Source organism: Lonchura striata, chromosome 3 (assembly GCF_046129695.1).
Source record: "Lonchura striata isolate bLonStr1 chromosome 3, bLonStr1.mat, whole genome shotgun sequence".
Lineage (NCBI taxonomy): Eukaryota > Metazoa > Chordata > Aves > Passeriformes > Estrildidae > Lonchura > Lonchura striata.
This window is the reverse complement of record NC_134605.1, coordinates 81,750,049-81,776,848: the sequence shown is the minus strand read 5'-3', so window position 1 is coordinate 81,776,848 and position 26,800 is coordinate 81,750,049. Positions and strand designations below refer to the sequence as shown.

General features: G+C 40.3%; 1 protein-coding gene across 1 annotated transcript in view; it reads left to right on the top strand.

The window, feature by feature from the left end:
* Positions 1–19,151, top strand: part of SH3BGRL2 (SH3 domain binding glutamate rich protein like 2) — a 37,978-nt gene extending 18,827 nt beyond the window's left edge. The window contains exons 2-4 of the mRNA XM_077782321.1: positions 1,657–1,842; positions 13,708–13,788; positions 14,884–19,151. Coding sequence (XP_077638447.1) covers positions 1,657–1,842; positions 13,708–13,788; positions 14,884–14,898 — 282 coding nt within the window. The 3' untranslated portion in view covers positions 14,899–19,151. The remainder of the gene's footprint in view (positions 1–1,656; positions 1,843–13,707; positions 13,789–14,883) is intronic.
* The last annotated feature ends 7,649 nt before the right edge of the window (positions 19,152–26,800 follow it).

Sequence of the window (26,800 nt, the reverse complement as noted above, 5' to 3'; positions counted from 1 at the left end):
TTGTGTTCTTTTGCAGCTTCTTGTTGAAAGACAGAGGAAAATATTTTTGTCTTTCACTTTATACTTTGAATTTTTAGGATGCAATAAAATGTGTGTTGCCTTTGGTACCACCAGTGATGATGATGCAGTAATTTTGCTGTTGTTGATAATGCATTACTTACATTAAAGTTTAGGAGTTGCCTTCTCTATGCTTCTTTTACATATGCCTAAAAAACTGTACCATTGTGTGCAAATAAAGGAAAAAGAATAAGACACTGTGACACAAATTTACTGTGCAATCCATTTCTTAAGAAATACAGTAATTATTTCAATGCTTTGTATTCCTAGTTTTTTAGGATGGCTGCCTTATTTCAAGGAAATAAGAATTCCATCAGTATTGCTTCCAAAATTTTGTATTTTTGTGATGCATTTAGCTAGGTAGACTTGATTGTGTGACAGGAGCAACTAGCTCATGAATTTTGAAAATCCTTTGATTTCCAAATAGTATCTAGGTCATATGATACCCACAGGCATGATTCACCCACCTGGGCTTTATGCCAGCTAGCAACTGCATGGATATGACACTCCAGCAATACTGTGAAATTATTAAAGCTGAATTTTTTTTCAAATAACACCGTGATGATAGCTGTAAGAAATATGGCACATAATTTATAGTTCCTTTCTGAAAGTATTAATTTCTTCAGGTTGATGCAAAAAGTACACAGACTTTCATTTCAAAGGTTGCTGTCTTGATATAAAGTCCTGTTTGAGGCAGAGGTTGTGTTTACCTGACTGTATCTTCTTGAAACCCAGCTGGCTCTAAAGGGCTGATATTAATATCATAGAATTGTTAAGGTTGGAAAAGACCTCTAAGATAATTGGGTCCAACCAATCTTAACTACAATGAGATAAAACCTGCCAGTGTTCTCAGTGTTCTGTCTCTTTGTATAAGATGATAATCTCTTTGAGGGGCAGAAACCCCATACATTTAATACAAACCTCTTGCCTTTTTTTTAAAAAAAGTTCATTTTCAAGAGATGACATCATGCTTACTTTCAGGCATGTGTATTATGCTGACAGACACTCTTAGCTAAATATTCAACAAGCCTTGCTCAGGAAACTGTTGAGCTGCACTTAAAAAAATGTGTAGGTGTATAGAAAAACAAAAATGTGTGTAGCTGGAGTGGGTTTTTTTCAGATGTACTCATATGTTCCTCTCAATGAACACTTTTGGGAGTAAATTCTTCTGGGACTTGCCAGGTTATTTACCTTGTATTTTTAGGTCCTGTATACTTTAAAAATATAGTTCCTAATATCTTTGAGCACCGTCTGCCTCTTTTAACTTCTACTTCTGAATAGACCCTTACAGTTTGCTTTTTAAAAATATTTTTAGAGGGTAAAGGCTGAAATTACCAAAGCTGAATTAAACAGAAAGCCACCTCACAAGTGAGGTGAAGAAGTATAATCTTTGCAAACATATAAAGAAACAGCAATGCTTAATTTTTATGAATTTAAAACTGGAAAAAAAAAATTCTCCTTTGTCTTTCTGAGTTTGTGACTTCCCATCCTATGAAAGTGGGATGGGAGGGGAGGAATGTTCTTAGATTTGTAAGCATGTCTGTGTTATGGAGGATTTGCTCTGACTCTAGGTTTTTTAATTTTCCTCCTTCCATCTAGATAAAGAAGAGGCAGCAGGATGTGGTGAGGTTTCTAGAAGCCAACCGCATAGAGTTTGAAGAAGTGGATATCACCATGTCAGAGGAGAAGAGACAATGGATGTATAAAAATATTCCTGAGGATAGGCAGCCTGCACAAGGCAATCCACTGCCACCACAGATATTCAGTGATGATCGGTACTGTGGGGTAAGTTATGGCTCTCAGTGGACAATATATCAGTACACTCAGCTGGCCATTTAAACATGGGACTTGCTGTTGAGCTTTCTCTAGTAGAATCTGAATTAATGGGACAATAGGATTAGGTAATGATCATACAGGGAAAATTCAGGTCATTTTTCTGTAAATCCTCGGGCTGTCTAGGGGATTCCCTCCAGGAATGTAAAAATCAGAAATGTCACAAGCTTAATGTATGACCTGTTGATGGTAAAGTGCCTGGTGAGACCACTGTAAGCTGTGAATTTGTGGCATTCTTGCTGCTTGGGTCTAGTCCAAGCACAAAAATTCAGTAGGAAGTCTGTGTTTAGCACAGTAAATGAGAACACTGGCTAGATTGAGTTTTATTGTTATTGTAATTAAGCTCCTTCTCTGCTGCTGTCCTGGTATAAATTTCCTTTATGCTCAGAGTGTCTTTATGCAATCAGAGTGTTTAGGATAAATGAGCACTATTTGCTGTAAATCTGACAACAGGGAGATGGGTGGGCTGCTTTTTTGGTGTGAACTTCTCCATCCACCAGTACAAGATGAAGCAGTAGCCTTTGATATGTACATCCAAAGTGGTCCTGACTTAGTCCCTGCTGGATTCAGCTGTGTTGCTCAGATCTTTTGAGAGCCTGTTGACTGCAGTGCAATTGTTTGCTTAACGCACAAAGGATATAAAAAGTGATTTAGGATCCTCTGCAACAAAGAGATTAGATATGATGCACTAGCTAACTGGTTTCTCAAAGCAAAGTATTTAACATCTGTCCCATGTGCTTTGTATTGGCCTTACTTGTTTACCTCAGCAGTATAACTCTTATCTTCTTATTTCCAGGTAAGGTAAGTCAATCAAAGAAATGTATCTGGGACGTGTAAGGGATTATTACCCTCACTTATGGATCAGCCCCTCATTTACAAATGACAACCTTTACATTGTTCTGTGTGATTGTAGTTTGCCTGGGAAAGCACAATATTTTAAAGCTGTTGTTTCTTACCCTTTCAGATTACCTTTATAGGGTGTTTTGACCTAGTCTTAGAAGTTGCTATTTGGAATTAGCAAGGCAGAAGATGTCATGCAACATGTGAGATGATCTCATTAATCTGTCTGCTGAGCTGATAGCCATTTTGGTTGAGCAGAGTTAATCCTATTACTGGACTTCACTGTCTGCATGAACATCTTTAAAGAGCAAACATGCTTTGAAAGAAACACTATTTTCTAGATGAAGGAGAAAATATGTGCAGGATCTCCAGCCTTCATGCATTAACCTCCTGCAGTAGTTAATGAACTTGGGTAATAGAGTGGAGGCAAAACATTATGCAGAAGGCAAAGGAGGTCAGTGCTGGAAGGGCGTGATAAAATATTACAATTAGGTAAAAGTCAGCAAACCTTGCAAATCTTGTGTCTGTCATTTCCACACTGAGTATTTTCATGTGCTTATCTTGACATAAATAACCAAAGCATAATCTCTATTAAATAACTTAAACTGAAAAAATACAGAGTTTTCTGTTAGTTGAGTTAGTGAAATTTGTAGCTTATCATTTCTGATTTGTGCTCAGGAAATTTTTAATCCAGTTTTATCTATTAAAAAACTCTGTTTTTCTGCTTTCTACAGTCTTATCAGGAGACTTTCTATGTACTTATTCTGTTTTATGCATTGTTGCTGACAATTCATACTTACAATACAAACTGATCAGTCCCATTGCTATTCCTCTAAAGGTATGAGGGCTAGACAGTGCAAAGCAAAATAGGTACATTTTTTATTTTGTTTATGTTATTTCAGTAGAAGTTCATGAACATATGATATCCATGACTCAATATTATGTTCCAAGCTATACTGGTTTTTCTATGTTAGTATTAACATTAATAGTTTTGGGATATTTTTTCTCACTATTTTCTCCTTAATAAAAAACCTCAGAAATGTGCACAAAGGGTTTATCTAAGACTAGATTTTCCTGTCTGGGACATCACCATTTGTAATAATCACTTTTCAGGATGTAACTGCAGGCTAGAAGAGGTTTGTTTCTAATGGTTTCAGCAAGTATCCAAAGTGAATTTGTGTCAACCATTTGAACATCTGACAGCTCATGTAGAGGGGAAAAAGGTACCAAAAGATGATCAATGTTTACTGGTTCACAGAGTGTCTTGTACCACAGAGGGAGGGATTCTTTTGGTACCAAGAGACAAACTCCATGTTTTGAAGTGTGAGCAAGACCTTGTGGTTTTTCTGAGTTGATGTAATTGCAGATACAATCATTAATCATTAACCTATCTTCTCCTTTTCTCAGTCTTCTGAGATGCACTCCCAATTTTTCAGTAACAAGTTACGCTAATAGATTTTGAAATAAAGTACTTGGCAAGAACAATTTTTATTCCCTGTGAACAAGATAAGAGCTGCAAGAACACAAGAGCACAAATAATTTTACTGAGAATTAAGTGCTGTGTTATAGCACCAACAATATGATAATTTGCATATTTTCATGACTTTACAGTCTGTTGTTCATTTTAGTGACATTGCTATAAAATTGTGTGTAAGAACAGAGTCTGCTTTTCAGACAAATCAGGCACATGATCCTGCTTTTCAAATTTGTAGTAGTGTAAATCTGAAATTAGTATAGTTATCCTGCTCTACTTAGGGCTCTGTAAGAGTGAGATGTTAGTGTCTAGTGCATGTTTCTGGAGAAAACTCATGCACTTTGCACAAAGAATAGTAAAGTGGGGTTAATTTGGAGTAGAGCTTTAGTCAGATTTGGTAGGTTGTGTTGTGTTTTTGGGCAGGAATCAGTTTTGTCTTGCCCATTTTCTTACAGATCTCATCTTCAGTTAGATCTAGTAGCTTCTGCTATAGCACTTTGACCTACAGCTATGAAATGCAACTCAAATTGTGGATTATATTCCCCGAAGAAAACAATCCCATACTGTCTTTCCCAGCCACTGTTCTCCACAGCAGAGGGGCTTTACCCACCTGACTTGCCTGATTGTGGTACACGTTTCACACTCATGGATCAGCTGTTCAGTGACTTCAGTGCTCAGGTCTCCCCCTTGATCATGAGCCTGTCGCTGTGTTGCATCTCCTCCCAGGTGTCCTGATGTGTCACAGGCCCACTGAGCTGTGGTCAGCTTGTCCTTACATTCCCAATCTGGGTTCACTGCAGCCATTTCAGTTCTGGCAGCCTGGTCTGCCTGTTCCTTGTTTCCATGTTCTTCAGGGACACGGCTCTTGGGTGTGTGAGTATCTACATCAAATCCTTTTACAAGGTTCTCTACCCAGGGAGCAGTGCCCTGCAGCAGCCCAGGTATTTAAGCAGAAAGCCAGAAATGCTGGAAAACTGAATGTCTGAAATTAGGCCTGTGCCTCACACCTGCCTCATCTGGAGTTCTCCACAGCTGAGTACACGCCTTTTCTTAGACTAGAAGTGACTCCTGGATCTTTCAGGAGACTGGAAATAGCCACTTCCCAGTGAAACTGCACTTTGTGAAGTTGCAAGTTAGCACTTTGAACAGTGACAGTTTTACATGCAGAAATCTGCCACTGAAGGGAGATTGCCTGAAATTCAGGCCAACCAAAATTAAAAGGAAATATATCTCCAGGTGGGAATTGGAGCCAAAGGGAAAGTGTTTACATAGCAGGCTGACTCTGACTCTTTTTTTTTCTCTTTGAAACTGTTCATATGGTTTAGAGTGTTATGGTGAGTCCTGATAGAGTGCTTAGTGGGCAGCAGTAGAGACAGAGATATGTGATATTTATTGTTCTCCCCTGAAATGTAATATATGGGTGTTAACTCCAACAAAACAGCAAAGGCATATAGACAAGAAAGAAAGAAAATAGGCTGCTGAAAGAGATACAGTGGTTTTGGGAAGCTATTCAGTACACAGACAATTATTGTGGCCCTGATTTCTTTACACTGTTCTGTATCATTCTGTTCTGGGTTTTTTTTTTAATAACGTGAAAAGATGCACACATGTTTCTTTTCCTTCCTTTTTTTATAGGTGCCACATTACAAATAAGTAACTGCTCACTGATAAAAGAAAGAAGAAAATTTAACAAAACTGGCTAGAGGCCACCTCAGATTTTCTGCCCTAGCCTGTCAATGGAGAGGTTGTTATTATTCTTGTGCCTACAGATACAGAGAGCTTGAACTCTGTCTCTAGATACTCAAACAATGTGGCAGAATTTGCCTTAACATGCCTGCTGTAGTGTGTTCACTTTAGGAGTTAGAGGAGTTGTGAGGCTAATTTGGTATCCAGCAAGTCTACATTTAATTCCCTGCACCCTTGGAGATATCTGATTCACTCAGCACTTTTTTGGTCCAGATCTGCTTTTAGAAGAGGGATTATTTTGCTAGATAAAAGCTAATGTGACTTGCTCAGAGATCATGTAACAATTGTTAATAGTTAAGGATGCTAAAACTTTCTTGACTAATTAGTTTTGCTGTCAGAAGTACAGTTTCCTATATGGCAAATTTAAGCTCTGTGATTTTTTTCTTAATTACCCTTTGCAGTTGTATTGGAGCAGTTCTTGGCTCACAGACATCCACAAGCCCTAGGCTGAAGCGACTTGAGGCCAGTGACATGCACTGTTTATGTTCTTGATTAAGACCTTGTCTCAAGTGGGGAATATAGAAGGCAGAGCTGGTGTTGGAAAGCAACCCCTGCTCAAGAGTCTTCTCCATGTTCGGAGGATTCTGCTCAGATCATTCACAAGGGGTAGTTATAACTTTCAGACTATGCCTATGCTTTCGCCATCCACTTCTCCATTGCTTTTCTGTGTTCTGAGGAAAAGAGCTTTAGTTCTGTGCAATATGTTTTTATAAAGAAAAATGTGGTATCAGAGGCAAAGTATAGAGTAGCCAGCTTGCCCAGTGTCAAGGCTTAAAAAAGAGAAGCTCAGCAACTAAGTAAAAATAAAATAATACAAGAATTTTATTTTCCTCAGAGAAGTCAGGACTAATTTCAGTAAAGTATAATAGTGCTGCTCTTTACCCTGTAGTGGAGAGAGTACAATCCTGTTGAGCACCACAGTTTTTATTGGACTAAATAAACTTCATTAATAGCTGTTTCAAAGCAAAGTAGCAGGTATTTTGTAAACAATCCCTTAACATAAAGATGATAGGCATCAAAGATGTCTCTGGAGATACCTAACTCTGTTTGCAGACTTTTTATTTCCTAAATACAACAGTGTAAGGTTTTTATGTATTATAGAACACTTAAAAGGGACTGGTGTAAAATTAAAATTGTTACTTTTACAGGATAGAGTGGAAAATACTGCACATTTCTTTTTCATATTTATATTTATTACACTGCTAATCTGAGAAACTTTTCAGCAAATATGACATAATTATTAAAATTTTTGTTTGGGATCCTAATTCTGCTTTCCAAGGAACAGAAATTTCCTATTGTGCCATGCTTTCTTGAAAAAAAAACAGGTTTTTTTGTTGAAGATGTTGGACTACTTTAACTAAATTCTTTTTAAGAGGCCAGTTCTAACATAGAGGATAAATGATACATGAGGAAAGGGTAAAAAAGCTTAATAAGTGGCAGTAATACTTTGAAGTCACATAGTATTGCACAGAATACAGATGTAGCAGTATTTTGGAACAGTATTTAGAAAAGGGCATGACTGTTGTCAGAGAACAGCCAGGCTTAAATAAGTAATTCAGTCCACTACCGTTCCACTTTTGTCCAAGTTAAAATATATGCATGCAGAACTGCTGTACAACATGGTCATTTTGTGTCTTTTAGTCATTACCTCATGTAACAAGCTGATTACCATAGTTAACTCCCTGGTATTTCCATTTCTCCCTTTCTCAAATTCCTGTCGTGGTCTGATTTGATAATATTCTTATCCAAAGAATTTATAAAATTACACAGTGAGCTGGAAGCTGCACAAAAGGTGGAGGTGACAGCTCTCACCATCACAGTACTTATGGATTCTGCCACTCACTCCTCTGAATATTCCCCTACCCAGGGGGGCACTAGGCACTAGATTTGAGGTCTTCAGTGCTTGTCTAAGGGAAGTCCTGTTGCACTTGGACTCCCTGCTTTGGAGGTGGGGGATATCAGTTCTTAGACAGCTGATGTCTGTGTACCCTGGCACCATTGCTGCATGGATGGCAAACATCACATCAGCCTGAGTTTGTCCTGTACTGTTCAGACAATAGAGCTGTGGCTGACATCTGCTCCCTTTTATTAAAGCCTTTGTTTCTGAAAGGCTACAACTAGACAGATTACCAAAATAAACATCTGGCCTTTAGTAGAGGAGTAACAAGTCGTTTTGCAGAGTCAATTCTATAAGCTCTTTTAAAAATCCTGTGCAGAGATCTTATCAGAAGGCTACGTAATGAAAACTGTCATGTTTCGCTTGTTCTGTGTTGTACAGACAAGATCTTATTTTATTTGTATGTTTATATAATATTAGAAGAGACTCACACATGCACACACATTCTCCAAGGAGAGCTGTGCTGCTTAAGAGTTTTCCATTGTAATCCTAATCAGATCAGTAAATGAATGTCATCTGTTCTGGAGAACTGAACTGCCCTTTTCAGGGAGGATGTTAACAGCTCATTCTAAATGGCATACAGTATTAACTCAGTCAGTAGCAAAGTGCTGATTCAATGTGTTTAAATTATGAGTTCCCCACTATTACTTGAAGGAGCAATTATGTTGCCTCTTTTGTAAGAATGTAGAGATCATAATCTTATATTAAAAATATTGACAAAGAGAAATAAATTTGAACAGCATGCCAATGGAATAATCTGTGTTGTCCAGTAATCACTGTTCTTTAAAAATTTTCATAGGAAAAGCTATGCTCTCTGAATTTGGGTGGGTTTCTTGTTTTTCTGCTTCTTGGTGTGGTGAACAATAAAGATTTGTCTGAGATGTTTAACAAGCTCACTCTTGTTGCCAACTAAAAGCAAACAGCAACAAAACAAACTTGCTTGTTTAAAGAAACTTCCTGTAAAGAATTTTATTCACAGTTGCTGTCTTTGAAAGTTCATTAGATGTAATGTTCTCCTAATTTCAGTGCATTAGTGGAGGTAAAATTGTTAACTGTAAATCTGCTTTGTGTTTATGTTTTACTTTGATCCAACGCTTTCATGTTTCTGCTATGTTCCTTGAAACCCAAATAATTATTTATGCTGATCTGCAGTATTGCCAATTTTAACTTTGGTGTGCAGCAAATAGTTTCTCTCAGCAGTGACAGTGTTTATTTAAACAATCCTGAATGTACCTGCTTAACAAAATCCTGAGCCAAATTAATGATGGCAGTGTCTGTAATTACATCACTGCAGTGATCTGGTTTCCCAGCACCAGGAATACATCACACTTAAGGTCTAGTGATCATCACAGCTGGGATATAGCTAATGCTGTATCCAGCTTGAGCTTTGTGAGCTTGGCCATTGCTGTTGAGGGAAGAACCTACCCTGGAAGTGGGATTCCTAGAGGTGAGAATTCCCAAGAACCAATGGTTGTCCTAGTGGACTAAATAGGCATAAAACCCACATGAAGGTGAGAAGAACCTAACACATTTCTGTCAGATTTCCTGAATGCTTGTCCAGTGTCTCAAAGACTAAGCTGATGTTAGTTTTCTGTAGCATTTGGGCAGTAGATGGTCTTTGGGATTACTGCATAATGTATACAGTAACAAAGTTCTCCTCTCTTTGATTAATCTGGTTTTAAAGAGGTGCAAAATAGCTACAGCACCTTTTATTTCCAGGATAAGCTGCAAAGATTCAATTTTTTAAAACAAAGCTGTGGAAGTGTGAGGCTTGGAGGCTTGGGGTTTTTTGTGTTTTGGTTTCTTTTTTTCCCCTTTACAATCATACTTAATGGACAACATCACGTGGTCTTGCTGAGTATTGGGGGTTGGAACTAGATGATCTTTGAGGTCCCTTCCAGCCAAGTCATTCTCTGATTCTATGCTCATTTTAAAACCTAGTGTATCATACGCCTTAAGATTAGCGTAAATGGCCTTACATTTGTGAGACTGAAGGTCCATCAAGCCCAGTTTTGTCCCAACAGTGGCCATAAACCTAGAAAAGACCACAAACAAGTCAGGATATAAAATAGTTGAGTATTTTCCTTGTCTCTAGTTATTTTTCTGAAATAAATATCACTTTAACATATTTAGTAATTCTTACTACATTTTTCTTTCATTAACTTGAACCTTTTAGTGGAAACCTTTAGCATCTTCCGTATGCTCTGGAAGTGCATTCCATGTGTCCACTAACACGTCTAGTACCAGGAATTCTGCCACCACAGTGAGCTTCACAGCCTTCTCAGCCTTCCTCCCATTACCCTCTGGGGTAACATTGGTTCTGAAGACCTTTGCAGCCACAGTTTGTCTCTCTGTCCCAGTTTAGAGTCACTCAGCAGGAGCTGGGAGAGCAAAGCAAAACTTTAAGGCAAGGCCAACAAGATTTTGCTTGTTTATAGATGAGTTACAAGCTAGCAGCTCATCTACAGTAGCTTCAGTTTATTTTCAACAAAGCAGGAGCTCATTAAGTCAGCTAATCCACTCCCTGGCAGCTCATTGAGTGCATCGAATTCTGTAACTCTTGTGGTGTTAAAACAGAAAGACTGTTTCCTGCTTAGGTGACCGGGTGGGTGATGGACCTGCCACCAACTTTAAGGGTGAGGAACCATGCCTAAAGCAGTCATCCTGTTATCCTGTTGAAAAGCCCTTTCTGCCTTGAAATAGCTTTTTAGTTACCTTCTTTATCCTTCTATCCCTTCTTTGTTCCTTTAAACCATCCTGAGATCCTGAGAAACAAAACACTTTTCCTTCTAACTGGCATCTTTCTCAGGAACATTTCATAGCCTCAGTCATGGGATTTATTATCTATATTTTTGGCATTTCAACTTCTCCAGAGGGATTGAGCATCTCTGCATTGCTGATGATTCATGTGCACTGTCTCCATGTCCTACTAGTTTTAGTACTCAGTTTTTAGTATTTTTGATCAGCTACTGATGTTGCCAGAATTCTATACATTAAAGAAGTGTGATTAGTAGCTCTGGAAAGCACCAAATTTTGTAATTTAAAATGCTACAGTCAAAATTATATTTGTATACATAGTTGCCTTTTGAAGGGGGGCAGTGGGTAGCAGTTTGTTGTATATTTTTAGGTAAACTGCTGCTGTCTGAGTGCCTCCCATTGACAGTGGGAGCCACTTCCTTGCACAGGGGCAGGACAGCACTGCTCCACTGATCCCAGCAAAGCCACAGCACTCCTTGGGTAGAGCTGCTTGGGACAGTGACAAGAGGGTTGTAGTAACTTGGTGCTGGTGGTGAAGCATGGTGCAGAAAGAGGGAACCACTGCCTTGCCAAAACCAGTGAATGGTGGCATCCTTCCTCCATGGAAGGTAGAATGCCCAGAGTTTTCCCAAATGGAATCCATTGGGTCACCAGTGAGTTAAGCTCCTGCCTGGGTATGAAATTCTCATTTTCACTGAGCTTCTACTGTTTTCCTTCTTCAGCCACTGCATCTACTGCTGGTAGCAGTGTGATGTCCTTTATTGAGATAAGATTTTTTATGTCTTCACCCATGGATTTAGTGTCTTTACATGTGGCCCAAATATGCACAGACTTCCTCTCCTTCTAATGGTAAGATCAAAGGCAGGGTGTTTTTGGAGCATCCTTTATCTCATCAGTGTTACAAAAAAAGCCAGGGATGCCCACTTTGAACTCCTGCCACTCATGACACAACCACTGAGCCATTGAGATCATACTTCTCAATAATCTCTTAAGAAACTGCTGTATTAAAGTGATTTCTTAAAAAGTTTATAGGACTATTATGCATTTTTGTAACTTTTTTTTTCACATTTGAATATTTTGAGATCATAGATTTTAATTGAAAATATCACTAGGGAAATTCTCCTATTTAAAATTTATTTCTACTTTATCTAAAAGCATGATGCTTCTTCTCCCCCACTGCCCATGAAAGTAAGTGTCAATAGGATTTAAATAAGTTTGTCAATGCAGATATTTCAGAACATCAGGGAGATTGCTTCTGGTGGACAATTTCTTGTGGTTCTTAAATATTCTGGTCCTTTTAAAATTAATCAATCCACTGGGTTTTGTCGTCTTTCAAATATAGACTTAGCTCACTGTTTAACCTTCACAATTTTTTCAGTAAGTGAATCCAGGTTTGTTAATGAGTAAAAATATGGAAAAAACATAATAAGTCAGGACTTGATAATTCTGAAGGTAAAATGATAACTAGTACTTGAAGACAGCTTTTTATTATTGAGTATTAAATTACTTTAAAGAAGTTAGGTTAAACAGATGTTGGTGGATTAGCTGAGTGTCATTGTCAGAGTCACAAGTGCAGCCTTTTTTCTTATGACATTATTTTCAGTTTATGAGTCCTTCTCTTCTCTGTTTTTCTTACCAGTTTAACAAAGAGTGAAAAAACCATGGTCTTAAAACAGTGATACTTCCAGAGCTAATTGTGTTAGCTAGTGCTGGGATTAAGAATCTTCAGGAGAATACCAGCATTTGAAAATGGTGCTGAGAGATGATGACTCACCCAAGCAAAAACAAAACCTTCCTTGAACAAACTGTTGAGTCAAAAAAATGTCTGGGGTTAGTGAAGACTGCCTGTGATGCTTAGGAGGGAGAGTGTTCCTGGCAGGGACTCAAAAAGGTGTCTGCCACAACAGCTGCCTGCCTGCAGGTTGGCTGTGGTAGTTTATAGGGCTGTAATGGGCATCTTCAGGCAATTCAGACCTGCCCTGATGTTAATGAAAGGGTCCTTCTCACTGTGGGCTGTGCTCATCCACTGCTGCCCTACCTTCAGTTCCAGAGAGTGTGATTCACTTGTCCATGAGTCCCGTGGAGGAAATGAAGGTTATTTCTCAGGTAGGTCACAGGCTGTCTTCTCATGTGTTGCTTATCTAGCCTGTGTCCCTCATGGGTTTTCATCAGCTTTAGAAGAGTCGGAACAGACCTTTTTAAGGTTTAGTATGTCCATGCAGCTTTTGAAGTCTCATTCTTAGAGGTCAAGGACTTAATAAAACACCCTTCTGCAGAGCTTCAGTATTACTTATTACTCCTCTAGGTATTCAGTGATTACATTGTTCCTTTTTAATCCATGGCACTGTTGGGAATCCTTTCAGTAATCTTTCAGCTTACACCATGGCTTAGTTGATTTGCCTGTTTTACTTGGATTTATGTTCTGGCAATTAATTGTAAATTTTTATTAATTCCTAAGTTAGCATAGGCCATATTTTATGAAGAAAACAACAAAAAATCATCTTAAGAAGGTTTACTTTTTCTACATATGTCAGCTAATATATCTGAGGCCTGAGGACCCTTATACACTCCTGCTGACCTTTTGGTGTCTTTCAAAGGTGCTTTTAGTATAGAGGGTCAGGCTGAGAAACTGCCCTTGTGCAGCTATGATTGTGGTTTTGGGGAGGCTGAGGCTGTTTAAATAATTATGCAACTGCACAGTATCCCAGTTCACACTGATATAGCAGTATATCACTGCTGAAATGCGAGTAAAGCATCTTAATCTAGAGCACCATAATGGTTTTAGGAGAAATTCTGCATTTAAATACCTTTAAAATAGACCCACAATAGAGTTTCTTTTGATACAGGTACATGCTTATACTTTCCTGACAAAGTAGTGAGAGATGTTGAAGTTACAGAATGTATGTATTTTTCTTCACCCATGTAGTTTGTGGTATCATTACATTTTAGGTTTTAGGTTGGGGTAGGAGAATAGGGGTAAATATCAATGTTTTCCTGAACATTATTACATGTCACACTTTAGTCTAATTCAAGGTATGGTAATATCAATCAGGAAAATAGGAATACAAATGTTGACTCATCTTTTCTTTTTTTAATTCTCTAGGATTATGATGGCTTTTTTGAATCAAAGGAGAGCAACACTGTGTTCTCTTTTCTTGGGCTGAAACCTACTTTGGCATCAAAGGTCAGTGTAGTATTGGAGACTTTTAATGGAATTCTTGGGATGTTGAGATTGAATTTTCTTTGATCCCTGTGTGGGATGGAACTCTGTGTTTGGATGCATCCCTGCTGTGATCCGTACCTTGTTCATATCACCCTAGTGCTAATGAAGTAATTGAGATGGTTGTAAGGAAGAGTAAAGCATTTTAAATGAAAACAAGCATATACATGGGTGTAATTTTGGACAGCAGATAAATTAAGTTTAAAGATGACATTCTCCTTTACATTATTAATCTAAATGGTAAGCAACTGGCTTAATTATAACAGGAGACAGAACTTAATCACTGGAATTTCTGAAGCCTGGCATAATGGCTCAGCATTTATTCATTAGACATTAATTAATTTAATGCTGAAATATGGAAGTAGTCAGAACTTAAATATTAACTTTTTTGAATTCAGTTTTAGCAAACACATATCTAGAGGTCAAAACACAAAGCCAGGTAGCATCTTTCTGTTGAGGGCAGTATAACAGAGGAAATTTTATTGCCATATGGAAGTCTGGACACTTGTTCCAACAGACTGTGTGGTGCACCTTTTGGCAGTAGCAGACACAGAGGGGAGGATTTTTCTTTCCTTGGATACTGTAGATACAGATGTATTTGGTACTAGTACAGTTTCAGGTCTGGGTGAATCTTGGGTATCTGTAGAGCTCTTCTTCTGCCAGGAATTCATTTATTTCTGGACCCCATAAGGGACAGCAGTAGGAAGGAACCTCAGCAGAGAGCCACAGAAGCAGCTTATTTTGGCAGCCTGCCTCACTTTGTAGTTTGGAGAACTTGTGCTAGGAAAAAGATGATGTTCTGACACAATCTGAAATAGCAGCTTCTATGCAGCTCTGTTCCTAGAAAATATAGTGTTAGAGGCCTGGAGCAGTGTCTCTGTTAACTTCCTGCTTCAGTCTGGTGGTACTTTAGAGAGATGCATCCTCAGCTCCTAGGTGGTCTGGGGTTAGGGTCACCTTATATGCAAAGGTCACAGGTATGGAAGATGACAATGTATTCATAACATTAATATTATGTTAATAACAATATTACTCTTTATTTTTTTCTCTTTTCAACAGGAATCAGAACCCTAGAAAGCCCATGGGAAGTACCAACAAGCACATTCCTGAATGAGTGACTCTATTCTTCAGCACATAACAGCTTCCCTAGTGGATCACTGTGATAGAGTAAATGCGTCATTAGTAGTAGTCTGCTTGCCATGAGATGGTGCTCTCCAATAATGTGGAGCTAATAACATGCATATGAAATAGGATTAAGGCTGGGCTACTCATCTTCTGTTGTAAAAATGCTCACCGTTGATGTTTCATTTTTGTCTTTTGATTGCTTTTGCAAGTGGCCATGATATTCTAACAGGCACGTATGTTTGAGAATAAGGAGTGAAAGTGTAGGGCTTGTATCATTCATGGGTATTCTTGTATAGTCATATTCCTTACGTTTTTTAATTCTTCCCACTACTGTAGTTCAAATTATGATATCATGATAGTTAAAGTACTGGTGGTTATTATGATGTTTATGCTGGCTATGATCCAGAAGGTAAAAAACATCAATCTTGAACTCTCAGTCTAAGCCAATAACTGCCATATTTTGCTCTACACTTATTTATTGTGATGTTTATTCTAGATCATGGTTATTTTAAGAGACATGGGCTGCTAATCTTGTTAATGAAGACTTGTCTAATGATGCACATCACAACTGACTATTTAAAACAAGTTGCTATCATGAAGGAGGTGCCAAAGTGAAATACTTTGACATGTTTCCAAATACAGGTTAATGTTCAGTAAAACACTCCATGGAAATACTGGGGAGTCCAGAAGAGCTAAAGGGGTCTCATAGCTAATGATAATATAAAGTTATCTCTTAAATGAGAAAGTTGTAACACCCAAGGTTGGAGCTCTATAGTTGGATTGTCTTAAAATTAAATTTTTGCCAAAACTTCAGTTTACCTTCAATAACACACAGCTCCATCACAAGCCACATGAGTCAGGGGATATTTTGAGAGCCAGGTTTCAGTCCTTTGATGGTTAAACACTCCACCATGGTCCAAGAACATGCCTAACTAGCCTAGCTGTTGTCCTGGTTATATCCCCAGATGCGATGATGTGGAGGTGCCTCGAAGACAGTGAGAAAGGTGTGTGCTATGCCAAATGCAGTCAGAGAGGTTTTCAGCTGAGGAACAAATAAAGGAAGTGAAGATTATTTCAGTGGGACTGCACTGATGCACACAGCAGAATTTAGGCCCATGATTTGCCAATAATCATTACAAAATGCATTCTAGACAGAAGTAAAATAGCATCATGCATTTTGAATCAAATCTGGATACATAAATAACAGCTATGCTGTAATGCAACTTTTACTAAAGTGATTTCATACTGGCAAGGCAGTGCCATCACAGTGAATGTCCTTATGTCTTTGTGTAAATGGAAGACAACCACTACGTAGAAAAGCTACTTTGCAATCACAACATCACTCAGACAGTGTGGTTTGAAGGAAGCCAGACTTGTAAAAAAGTGTTAGAAAGCAACACTATCACAACAAAAGCAACACTGTGAAACAAAGCACACGTTCTGTTGACATCAGTAATCGTGGTATACGAGACATGTCAGTTGGAAGGGACAGCTGAAGGTCATCTGGTACAACACTGTCAAAATCAGGCCAAAGAACCATACTAGCTTGAAATAGATATGGGTTTGTCTAGCAGAGCTTTAAGAATATCCAGAGATTAAGATCTCATCACTATCTAGGTAATCTGTGACATTGCTGCAGTGCTTTCTCAGTGAAAATTTTATTTTTTAAAGTCCAGCTTTGACTCCTAGACTTTAATTTGAGGCTGCTGCCTTTGCTGAGTTTTTTTGACACTCACAAGAAGAGATTGGCACCATTCTTTTTTTAACGTACCTCAAGATAGTTGTAGGCTACCACTGAGTTCCCTCTTAGCCTTCTTACCAGATGGAGCAAACCTGGATGCTCAGCTGAGCTAAAGAGCTAGACGGAGCAAGAGCACACACAGATTTGAAGGTTTTATTTGCTGGTCAAAATCTTTGCCAGAGCACCTTCTCTAGATGAATCCTGAATGGGCATTGATTTATGTATGTACATTTTTAAGAATTATGTTGTCTGTATCAAGGTTCTGTGACATTCTTGTAACCAATCCCATATTTTCATAAGACTTGAACTTAGGAAGACTTGAACTTCCACTATAGGAAGGGAATATGACGTGAGGTGGAGCTGTACATTGTTAACTTCACCATGTTCGATATAACTACTCCTAAAAAGAAGTTAAATATTTAACTTTGTAAATGAATAGAGATATAAATGTACGTAATTTTGCAGTTGATTACAGAGAAGCCATCCTGGATTTATCATGTACTTGATACATTGCAAACTTTGAGAACTGCCTGAAGTCCCAGGTTTGAAAAATTTATCTAAGTGTGTAAACATATACACATGAGTGATCCTGGATGAAATTCCAGGCTTACTGATGTGAAAGGAAAAACCACACTGATTTCCCCAGGGATGAAATTATTTTCACAAAGATCCTTTTGAATGTTCATAATTGTAGAATAGAAGGCTCTCGTTTAGTGGAGAGTTAGTCTTATTTCAGTTGTTAAGTGAACCTGGCTTATTTCAGAGCATGTGTGTGGGCATAGTCAGTTGTATGCAGGACAACACTAGCTCCAAAGATATCCTGCTTGCTTGCATGGATATGCTGTGTAAGTCCCTTTGAATGCGTGCTTTTGAATTATAAATAGCTAGTTTAAAAAAGAAGTGTATATGTTTGGATGTGAATTTTGTCTGTTGAAGACAGCCTTATTTTTGTAATTAAAGCAAGTAGACTTCTAGTTTGTTACACAAGATGATCTGGAATATTTTTAATCAGTTTTGTAGTAATGAAATGTAGCTATAAGGTAACTGAAAAGGTCAGGGGAATCTAGAGACGTCTCGTTTACTGAAAGAAATAGGAAATTCTTCATTCTGTTTAAAATTTTGTCGTATAAAGTTATGCTTAAGAACCAAATGATTCCAATTTCTAGATAACACATATAACTACCCCACTTTTTAAAATGGAGAGCAGTGTGAGTGAAACTTAATCTTTGTACCTAGCTAAAGTTGCTGTGTGGGCTGACATGCATGTGCACATTCACTGTATCAGTGGCTTTGATAGAGGTGTTTTTGTTTGTGCCACACACTACTGGATAGTGCCTTGCCAGAAAGAGGACTGTTTCTGTGGGGTCTTCTTAGATGTGCTTAAACTTTGAATTGAGAAAGGCGTAGTTTCTATATTGCTATTTTTTAATAATACAGTAAATTTATTTTGATGCCTGAGTCAAAAGGCAAATGCTTTGTAAGACTGAAACAGTTTTTGATGAGTCTTCTGAACTCTTGATTTTTCCTAGGTGACTTTGTTTTTTAATTTTCTTTTCCTTTTTGTTGACTGTCTAGAATCAAACCTTCCAAAGGGCAGTGAACCTGGAGTAAAACCCATATATTCATGTTTACACTTTCTTTAAAATAGTGTCTAATTCTAATGTTTAGCAGCCCAAGTGCTATCACTGAAATGAAGAGTAGCTGCCAAGCTCTCAGTGGATTACTTGGTTGTCCCTCCCTGTCTTTTTCCACCACCAGGCCATTTATTTGAGGTGTTCTATTCAGGAATTAGCATGGTTCAGAAGTAGGACCCTGAAATTGCCTTGTGGCCCTTCATAAGGAGTGCAAGAGTGGGATGAACACCAGGAAAATGCCAAATCTCATTAGTTTTCAGTAACTTATTCACTGATTTCACTACACCTTGGCATGAACAGTGGGAAGAGGATGGAGCCCCTTATGTTCACCCTTCACAGAGAGCCCGAGTGGAGGACCCAGCATAGAATGTCCTTGCTCTGGCACCCTGAGCAGTGGTTCTCACAGGGGCCCTTGGCTGGCAGTGACACGTGTGACACCACACACCACTGCTTTCCACAAGACTCCAGCTGCATCATGGTCTGTGCTTCACCCTCCTGCTCCCTAAGGAATTTGGAAGGGAAAACAGAGAACATCTTGAGAGCAGTCCTTCAGCCAGGGCAGGTCCAGCTTACTCCCTTCTTCGTGGTCTTTACCTCTTCCTCATGTGTGTAATCCTGTCCTGTGTAGAGCTACCTGTGTGCAAAGCTTCCACTCCCAGCCATCTGTAACATCCCTGCGGGGTCACAAACGCAGAGCTGGTGTTCCCCTTCACGGCGTCAGTGTTCTGTAACTCGGGAGGGGTGGGAGCATGTTGCATCCTGGGTTGTGTACATGTTATGTATTAAACTGTGTTCATCTAATAAAAAACTGCAATTCAGAACATAAATTTGCCCTGTGTTGTATGTGCTAAAAGAAACAATGACAAAATATGAGTTTATTCTTGCTGCGGCTTGCTCTGGTGACAGCCTGGTGCTTTGGTTTGGGCAGCCTCTGCAGGTGGAAGCACAGCAGAATTTTCACCTGGGATAGGAGAGCCTGATTCTCTAAGATGTTAATTGGCTTTGAACCCCAGTGGCTGCCTGGGAGTTGCAATGTGCCCAGAATACTTGATGGTCTGGGGACTCCCCAGGTAAATAGTAGTAAAGAAAAGAAATTAAAAAAGGGATGATGTGTTGTCTTCCATTTTTTATACTTGAATTACCTGGAAATAAAGGGCAGATCCTTTGGGGTGGCTTGGACAATGGGGACAGGAAGTTTTCACACAACAAAATTTTGTTCCTAGGGTTAAAACCTTCACTGCTTTTTATGTCTGAAAGAAATGTGAGTTCCTGGTTTGCCTATCCACTTCACCAATACATAAAAGGTAATTTAATACATTTTACCAGTTAAGTGGCTAACCAAAGGTACAAGTTGCATAATTACAGTTTCCCCTTGATTCTCAGTTTAGTAAATAGTTTTTAATACCTTATCATTCCTGTCTTAAACTGGCCCAGTGTCTTGTGCCATGAAAACTCCATTTGTGACTTTTGCTGCACCCTGAAGCAAGGTTCTGTGCCATCTGCTTTAGGCAGGACGCATAAAAGAGGTACAGATGGAATAGGCAAGTCTGAAATGCTTGCAGTGGTGGGATCCTGAGCTGGTATAGGATCAAGTAGCAGTGCTCTGAAGTGAGAGAAGCTATGGTAGCTCAGCTCTTATGTCATGGTGGGTAGACACAGACAGATTTTGCTGCATGGGTGGGCAGGATCTTCTTGGTTTGCAGAGGAAGTGATGTTCTGTGTCACCTTGCTTGTGTTGCATCACGGCCTGCACTCTGTGTGAAAACCAGTGGCATTGCCATTTCTCCTACTTGGCTGCTGGGGACCACAGTGAGAGCAGAAAGCAGGCAAAGGTCACACGGTGTGGCATGCCTTGCCACTGACTGTCATCCTTCCATGCATCCCAGCTCTGCCTCTGCTCTCTGTGCCAGGGCAGCGTCAATGCAGAAAAAGTGCTTGGAAGTCATCTCTGTGTTTGTACAGTGGTGTTTGTGCCAGTCTGCATCTCATTCCTAGCCCAGGGCAGCCAGTCTGGGCTGTTACAAGGTCCTGCTGAACTCTCATTTGCTTGATTTGCTTTTTTAGGTGCCAGAAGGACTTGCCTAAGTCATCCCCTAGACTTCAACCAAGCTGTCACTGAAGGTGCCTTGATTGGTGTCTCATCCGAAGTAGCCTCCTCAGGCTGCATAGTGCATCACAAGCAAGCATTTTGAATGCCAGTCCTCTATATGATTTCTTTAAAGGTGATGTAATTCAATTCCCTGGTAAATTTGGAAAACAGGAAATGACAGATTTAAGGAATTAGCACTCTAAAGAAAAGGTCAACTGGAGCCTTGAAAAATTGTCTTCAGAAGACAAGAAAAAAATTGTTACATTCTGGTTTGGAAATAGGGAGTTGAAAAGCAGAGACCTTGAGAAATGTGTGCCAATCTCTAGCTGCTTGGTTGCCCTGTTGTGGCGCGGCATGCGCTCCTCTCGCCGCGGCACTCCGAGCGGTGCCGTGCTGGGCAGTGAGGGAAGAGAACGGGCGGCCGCTTCCCCCTGCAAGCTCTGCAGTTCAGTTCGTGGCGCGGGGACAGACGAAGGCGACACGGGACTTGGGGGGGAACGGGATGGTTTTATTCAGTGAGCCCCAAGGCCCCCTCGGGGGCGGGAGCAGAGGTTTTATACAGAACTCAGGAGGAGGGGTGTAGGAACAGTAACCACTAAGGGAATAGCAGGGGAGGAGTTTAGGGCAGAACTAACATATCACAAACCTATCAGGGGAAACAGGGGAGTGGAATAGTACAAATGGATCAATAGAGTGTTGAGCCTCACTAAATAGACAGGGAATGGTCTGGAAGCTGAGGAGGGGGCTAGGATGAATGACAGGGAAGGTTCCAGGGAAAGGGGCAGGGAAAGGGAGGATTGGCAACTTGGAGATGAGGGGGTTAGGGGAGAGCTAGGGAAGACTGACACTGGGGAGAGGAGGAGATTAGGGATGGGGGGGGGAAACAGATATTAAACAAATATCAAATTAAAGACACACTACCGCATTGCCCCATCTACTTTAGCTGTCCATAGTACATAGTACATCTAGTTCAGGAGAGGAACCTCACCCTCCAGGGAAAGCACACACTCCCAGGTCCAGGGGTTCTATCTCCTCCAACCATGCCACACAGCAACCTGTGCTTATCTTTCCTTTGTACCTCTTTGGAAACCAAGATCAATTCCACGGCAATCAGTGACTATCAAGATGGGAAAAATAAGAGCTGAGCCAACATCTCTCTGCATTACAGCACTTTCCACAAATAAACCTGGCAGATTGGGTTACTCTGCTGGGAACCCAAAGAAAAATATATAGTAGCTTGATTTTTTGCCTTGTTTCTTTGGGTGAGGCATTTCTGGTATTGGCAGGATTTTGCAAACCCATTACTGTGAAGTGCCAGAGGGTGTAGAGGACTTCCCCCAGATGCAAAGCAAAAGCTGTGACTGTTTTTCTGACTCCCAAAGGGACTAGACCACCACTGCACCTAGGCATGAGGGATTTGTTTCACCAAGGTGTGACTGAAGGACTGAGGAGCAGACCAGTGCTGGCATGGAGACAAACCTGCAGAAGGTGATCAGGAGCCCAGGGGCAACGCCAGGCAAATAATATGGAACTGTAGTGGGTGAGGTTTGTTGAAGATAACAACTCAGGTTTGTCCCATTCTGCTTCTCCAGCTGCTGCTACCCCATTACTCCTCTTCATCAAATACAGCCAGTTCACACCTTCCCAGTAAGAAAAGCATAATTATCAGATTTGAAGGTTTCTGCATGCATTTCCAAGATAGCCTCAGCCAGTTTTCCTTCTTTCCTGCCAATCTGTGTGTCAACTTCTTTTTCACAGGGCAAAGCTGTAAGGAAAGCACACGAAGTGCTGGATATGGCAATGGGCGTTGCCACTGGGGGCTCCAGTCTACAGCACATAAGTATCAGCCCATCCTTCATTTGCAAAATCCATCCCATGGAAACTAATGTTAAGGCTAACAGCTCTTCCCTTCATTTTTATATTCTTAATGAAGGGAGGTGGGAAGAATGTGGGTGTGAAGAGGTCAGCCTTCCAGGTGCAAGAATTAAGAAAGCTGAATTGCTCTTGAGCATGGTATGAGCAGCACACTAATGTGTTCAGATACATAGCATTTATCATTTAATTGTGGATTTCCTAATTAAAGCTGTATCTGGATGGAGGTCCAGCTTTCCTGCTTCACTTCCTTTGCCCACACACCCCTATTGTCCTCTTTCATTTATTGCCTAATGGCTGTCTGCTGGGAATAGCCCTTGCAGAGTCCTTTGGTGATATCACCTGCCTGGAGCAGTGACACGGTCATGAGTCTTCTCCAAAGGACAGGAACGTTGCTTGCTGAGATGGCTGTGGTCCCACAAGCACTGCCTGTGACTGGTGCTGCAGAGTCTGGTCATCCTGCCCTACCACGCTGCACCTGGTAATGTCTGTTTAATGGCTTTCACTGCTGAATCCCAAGGTAATGGTCTTCCTACTATGAGACTTCTATAATCATTGGCACTCTTGGTATAATTTTCCTTCAGCATGTTTTAATCTCTGGGTTTTCATAGCTTCAAATCCTCTGTTTTACTTCCTAGTTTATGCTTTTTTTTTTTTTTTTTTTCCTTTTAGATGTATTCTGTGAGTGGCATAAATTTGAGCTTAAGCCACAAAAGGGCTTTTAGGTCAGAAGAGCTATACAGCATTGCTGAGAAATATGCTCTTGAGTCATTAAGGTGAATTGCTGTAGCATCAGTGCTGCTCCAGCTGGACTATAATACTTAAGCCCTAAGTGGCCATTTCATGTCCTTTGGAACATTCTTGCTCTGAGCAAAGTGTGATTATCCATCAAACCAACTGATACCTACTGAAACCTGCAGAGGGGATGGCATTTAAATGCAACAAATTTCATGGTCTGCATTAAATAATCAGCCTAGAGGAGATTCTTGGGTTACAGAGACAAATCCTCTGCTGTTTCTGTTGCCACAGAGACTATTTCATAAAATTACTCAACTGCAGCTAAAAGCGCAACATTGGGTCCAGGCTGATGTTTTTTCCCTGTGTTTTTTTTGCTCTGTTGTGCTAGTTGAAAGGTTATCTCAAAATACTGCTTCTCTTGCAGCATAAAAGAAAATTTCTTCCAAATTCCAGCTGAAGTTTATTCGTGGCCAGCTTGTCTTAATTGTCCTGGTTGTTCTTTCATTTGGATAAGTCTCCCTTGAAGGAATGACCTGTCATATGAGTTAGTTTCTTCTGCCTTAGCTATGCTTTTATCAGGTAGAAGTGGCTGAGTCAGTGCAGAGTCCAGTTCTCCTGATGGCACCACTGACATCCAGGGCCAATTAAGATCCAGGGCCAGCATAAGGAGATTCCCACTAGTCAATAACATGGAGTAGCTTCATGAAGCAAGTCCAGAATGAGCTCTTTAATTACTTCAGCTAGCAGAATTTGTAATTAGAGATGATCCTGATACTTGCTCTTGGTGTCTTGGCAGAAATGTTGCTGTTTAACAGTTTCTCATTTTAGTCCTGATTGAGCTATTGCTCCAATTTAGCATATTTCCTGGCATATTGTGTGGACAGATGAAAGAACTGTGCTTGCTAAATACATGAATTAAACATTCTCTTGACAGACTTTAACCTTCATTTAATTCAAAGGTGTCAGAAAAATCAATAGCCAGGGATGCACTCCTTGAACTTACAACAGCTGTGGGACTGAAATACAGATCTGGAAAAGACCATGGGTAGCCAGCCATCTTTTAACATTTGATTTCAGTTAAATAGATAGGAATATATATATATAAAATGTTTGTAAAGGCAGATCCCAGTTGCCCACTAGCTGGAACAAGGAACATGACTATCCTTGGCAGACAGCAGCAACTCCAGCATGAGATCCTGTACGCGAGGGGCCTGAGATCTGTTTGTGTGCTGTGCTGAGCAAGACAAGGGCAATGGCCACTTTTCCCCAAGCATATACACAGTCTGTCTCCTTCCTTTCAGCAGCTGAATGCTGCCTGCTGTTTCTGCACAGGGCTCAGGCTCTCCTCCCTGCCCCTTCTCTGGTAGTTCTTGCTGTGGCTTCTCATTCACCCCCAGCACAGTGCTGCTGCCTGTATTTCCTAATGTCTAAGCAAAACTGCTCTTGTGGTGTTTGCTTCAACCTGCTTCCTGCACACATCTCTCAGCAGGCTCCTATAACTAAATCCCCCACCCCTTATTGTACCATCCTACTTAGACTCCCAGCTCATTTACCAGAGTAATTTCCAGTCTTCTCTCCTTGCTTTATGCCTTTTTGTACCTTCAAATGCAATCTCTGTGCCACTGTGTCTCCTCTTTGCCACCATCCCCAGCTTCACATCAGTCTCCCTGCCTTGTGTCACCAGCTGAGAGGTCATGAAGATGAATGAGAGGTTTTGGGATATTTTATTTTAACAAACATACTGATTATCTTCTTTCCCAGTGTAATCAATTGCCATCGCAATTCACCAGAAAACACCTCTCACTGTAGCAGCCAAAAGCCCCCAGAGTAGATGCATCAAGATGATGCTCTCCAAACCCCAATGAGACATATACTCTTATGTTTAATAATAATAATAATAATAATAATAATAATAATAATAATAATAATAATAGTAAGAAAAACACTGTTGCATATGTCTTAAAACCATGGAGAATGAAACATGACATGGTGACTGCTTCAGCAGCTTTTCACAGCTAAAAGCTGAGCAGAGTTTTGATCACTCTAACTTCACAGAACCTTCTTTACCATGAAGACCTGCTCAACTTCCTGTCAGGGTTAGGAGGACCTAAAATTTATATTAATCTGTCTTCAGGGATGGTAATAGTTGAATGTAGAAAAACATTTCAGGTTTTCTTAGCTTCATCTATCCCACCCAACTACATTATGGTGTCTTAGCAATATCTTCAACCAATCAGCAGCATCATTCTAAAAGATGCTCTTAGAGACTTAGCACTATAGGGGATCAATAAAGGCAAACTATATAATTGTTGTACCTTTCTGAAGACCTTTTTTCTTTCTGGGGAATAAAAAAGGGAGGTGGAAGGCTGAAAAAAAGGTAAAATTAGAGAATGAGGTCTCTAGTGAATATGGGCTTCACACTGTGCTGATTGAAGATCTTTACATTGGGGATGTTTAGAAAAATGCCACTCACTTTCCTTGTAGAATAAAAAGATGGAAACCAATCCAATGCAATATTTTTTTTTCATTTTTTTTTGAAAGATAGAATTCCCAAAGACAGAAGGTACTTTGACATTTTTTTTATATGTGCACTTTCAATCACCTAATTTTTCATCAAGAAAGGCTTTGATGGAAAACTAATTTACCAGCAGTTCCATTAATAGTAAGCTCACTTCATATGAACTAGCACAGGAAGTTGTTGAATTACTTTCTCTTTCTCCTGCACCTCCTTAGCTCTCTGTTGTTGGAAGATCCTGCTGTAGCATCACAGTGCACACCCTGGTGTGGCGTTCCCCTTCTTGATCAGGGATCACCTGATCACCTCTGAGGAGAGCACAGCTACTTTGGGAAAGCACAGCCATGTCGTCATGGACATCTGGATGGTCCAGCAGTGCACAGTGAGGCACCCTGTTACCCCATGGGAAAACTGGCAACTGGCCTTTTCAAAAAGTGAAAGTCATGGATTTGCATCTTAGCTTGCTTTGGTGGATGAATTCCTTTGGTGCTTCCACAACTCCTCTATCAGAGACCATGAAGTCATGGAAAGGGAAGGAGGGAAGAGCCTGGCCCAGCCACGATGGATGACAGGGTGTGGATGGAGCGGGATGTGTTGTCTGTCACTGACATCTAGAGGACAGCACAGACCGTCTGTACACTGTGAAACATGAGGTAACCAAATCCCGAGTGTGCTGAGCCTTCCCTGGCCCGGCACCCCTCACAGGCACAGAGTTACTTGCAGCTGAAACTTGCTGGCGTTCCATACTCATGCCACCTTTAAGTATTTTACCCAGTTTGAACACTAACATGGCATCTTTTTTTTGTCTGTGAGGCACTAGATGTCTTCTGCGGGTGCCTTCTTCCTTTCCCCAGCAAACACAAAATTTGAGAACCAAACCAACTCACAGCAGCAGAAGTTCCATCATGGAACTGTGGCTGTGAAGCCCGTGGGCTTTGCTCAGCCAGGTGAGGGAAGCCAGGGGCTGGCAGAGCCCTCTGTCTCTAATGCTGGGTTCCATGGGCACCTGCTTGGCACCCTGTGCTGACTGCAGAGTCAGCAGGGGGCTATGGGGTGCTGCTGGGTGCTGTAGAATACAAGCCCTACCACAAGGTGTGTTTCCTGCCCCACTGGACTCTGGCTGGGGGCTGGATGGGATCTGTCTGCTTGGAGGAGCATCCAGAAGCATTGTGTGATCCTGTTGGCATCCATTTGCATTATGAGCACTTTATGCCTGCCTATAAAGGACATGTTGTTCAAACAAGATCATCATGTTAATGCAA